At 61.4% G+C, this 1713-nt stretch overlaps 1 protein-coding gene across 3 annotated transcripts in view; it reads right to left on the bottom strand.

Annotated features, from left to right (window-relative positions):
- LOC112548243 overlaps positions 1–1713 on the bottom strand; it is a 9858-nt gene that overhangs the window by 7812 nt on the left and 333 nt on the right. For 2 of the 3 annotated variants that reach the window (XM_025193403.1, XM_025193404.1), the window contains exon 1: positions 936–1627. In XM_025193403.1, the coding sequence (XP_025049188.1) occupies positions 936–1233 (298 nt within the window). In that variant the 5' untranslated portion in view covers positions 1234–1627. Of the gene's footprint in view, positions 1–935; positions 1628–1713 lie in introns of those variants that run through there. The other variant, XM_025193405.1, reaches the window with a different exon arrangement.

The following is a 1713-nucleotide window of genomic DNA, read 5'->3' as shown; positions in this document are numbered from 1 at the left end:
CGGGCCCTGCAGAACTGCTCATCGCTCAAGCTAGAAGCCACCTCTCAGGTGCGGTCCCATGAACCCAGGGGTAGAAATGCCTGACAGCGAAGTATCCGAGCTGCCGTTAAGATCATAGAACCATGGACGAAGGTGGGAAGGGACGTCCGGACGTCACGTCTAGTCCAACCTCCTGCTCCAAGCAGGACCAGCCCCAACTCCATCATCCCAGCCAAGGCTTTGTCTACCTGGGCCTTGGAAACCTCCAAGGAGGGAGACTCCACCGCCTCTCTGGGGAGCCTGTCCCCGTGCTGCACCACCCTCCTCGTGACAAAGATTTTCCTGATCTCTAACCTCAACTTGCTTTGCTGCAGCTTGAGCCCATTGCTCCTTCTGTCATCTGCCCCCACTGAGAACAGCCCAGCTCCAGCCTCTTTGCAACCCCCCTGCAGATAGTTGCTATTCAATCCCCCTCGGTCTTCTCTTCTCCAGACTGAATCAGCCCAGTTCCCTCAGCCTCTCCTTGCATGTCCTGTCTCCCAGCCCCACAACCATTTGCATTGCCCTCCACTGGACTCTCTCCAATGTATCCACATCCTTTCTGCAGTGGGGGCCCACAGCTGGACACAGGACTCCAGATGTGGCCTCCCCAGTGCTGAATCGAGGGGAAGAATCACTGCCCTCGACCTGCTGGCACCGCTCCTATCCATGCAGCCCAGGATGCTGTTTGCCTTCCTGGCACCAAGGGCACGCTGCCGGCTCCTGTTCAGCTTCTTGCCCCCGGTCACCCCCAGGTCCTTTTCTGCAGAGCGGCTGCCCAGCCCATCACCCCAGCATGCACCAATGTATGGGATTGCTCCCTCCTAAGTGCAGGACTTTGCACTTGTCCTTGTTGAACCCAAGATGCCCTTACTGCTCTTAAGACACCCAAGGACGCGAGATTTTGTTGAACGAACCCAAAGAAGAGATGGGGACACCGCCAGGACTCGTGACTTGACACCCTGGACGTCTCCGGCCGTATTTTCCCCTCTGGACCGTGCTCTGTGTCCTAAATGGGGGCATCATACAGCAAGGGACTGTCCGCTCCGCCAGTTCAAGGTGTTCTGGCTTGGATGTGAAACTGGATCGGACGGCACCAGCTCCACTAGGATGGGAGAAAAGCGTCTCGTGTCCGCTGATACCCTCGAGCAGACGTTGCGCTGGTTCGATCTGCTCTGCTTTTGCTCCAAAACTGGACTTTATCTGCCCAGTCATCCTAGTCCCACACGCTCATCTCCCTCCCCGGAGACTAAGATGCAAGGATGCCCCCACGGCTGCACCCCCTCGCCACCCCTGGATGCACCCGTGGGCCCCGTCCCCATCCCCTGTGCGGTGCCCAGGCCCGGAGCTGGCCGGGCGTGCGTGGGAGCCGCAGGCGGGAGTATAAATAAATGGAGAATCGCAGGCAGGAAATTCCTTCCTGCTAAGACAACGGCCCAGGAATGCGCGGAGCCGGCGCCGGGGGCCCAGCCCGACCGCAGCAGCCGGGGCCCCTGGTCCTCGCACCTGTCGCGGGTGCTGGGGGAGCCCAGGTGTCCTGGCTCGGCCGGACCCGCGCTCCCCGCGCAGGCCTGGATTTGGGGGCGCTACAGTGAGGCGCCGAGCCCGCGGGAGGTGGGGAGGGGGCTGAAGCCTGAGCTGGGGGGACAGGCCTGGCTGCCCCTGCACCGGGCTGGGGGGGTCGCAGGGGGCTGG

Source organism: Alligator sinensis, unplaced genomic scaffold (genome assembly GCF_000455745.1).
Source record: "Alligator sinensis unplaced genomic scaffold, ASM45574v1 scaffold107_1, whole genome shotgun sequence".
NCBI lineage: Eukaryota > Metazoa > Chordata > Crocodylia > Alligatoridae > Alligator > Alligator sinensis.
This window is presented reverse-complemented; position numbering and strand designations above follow the sequence as displayed.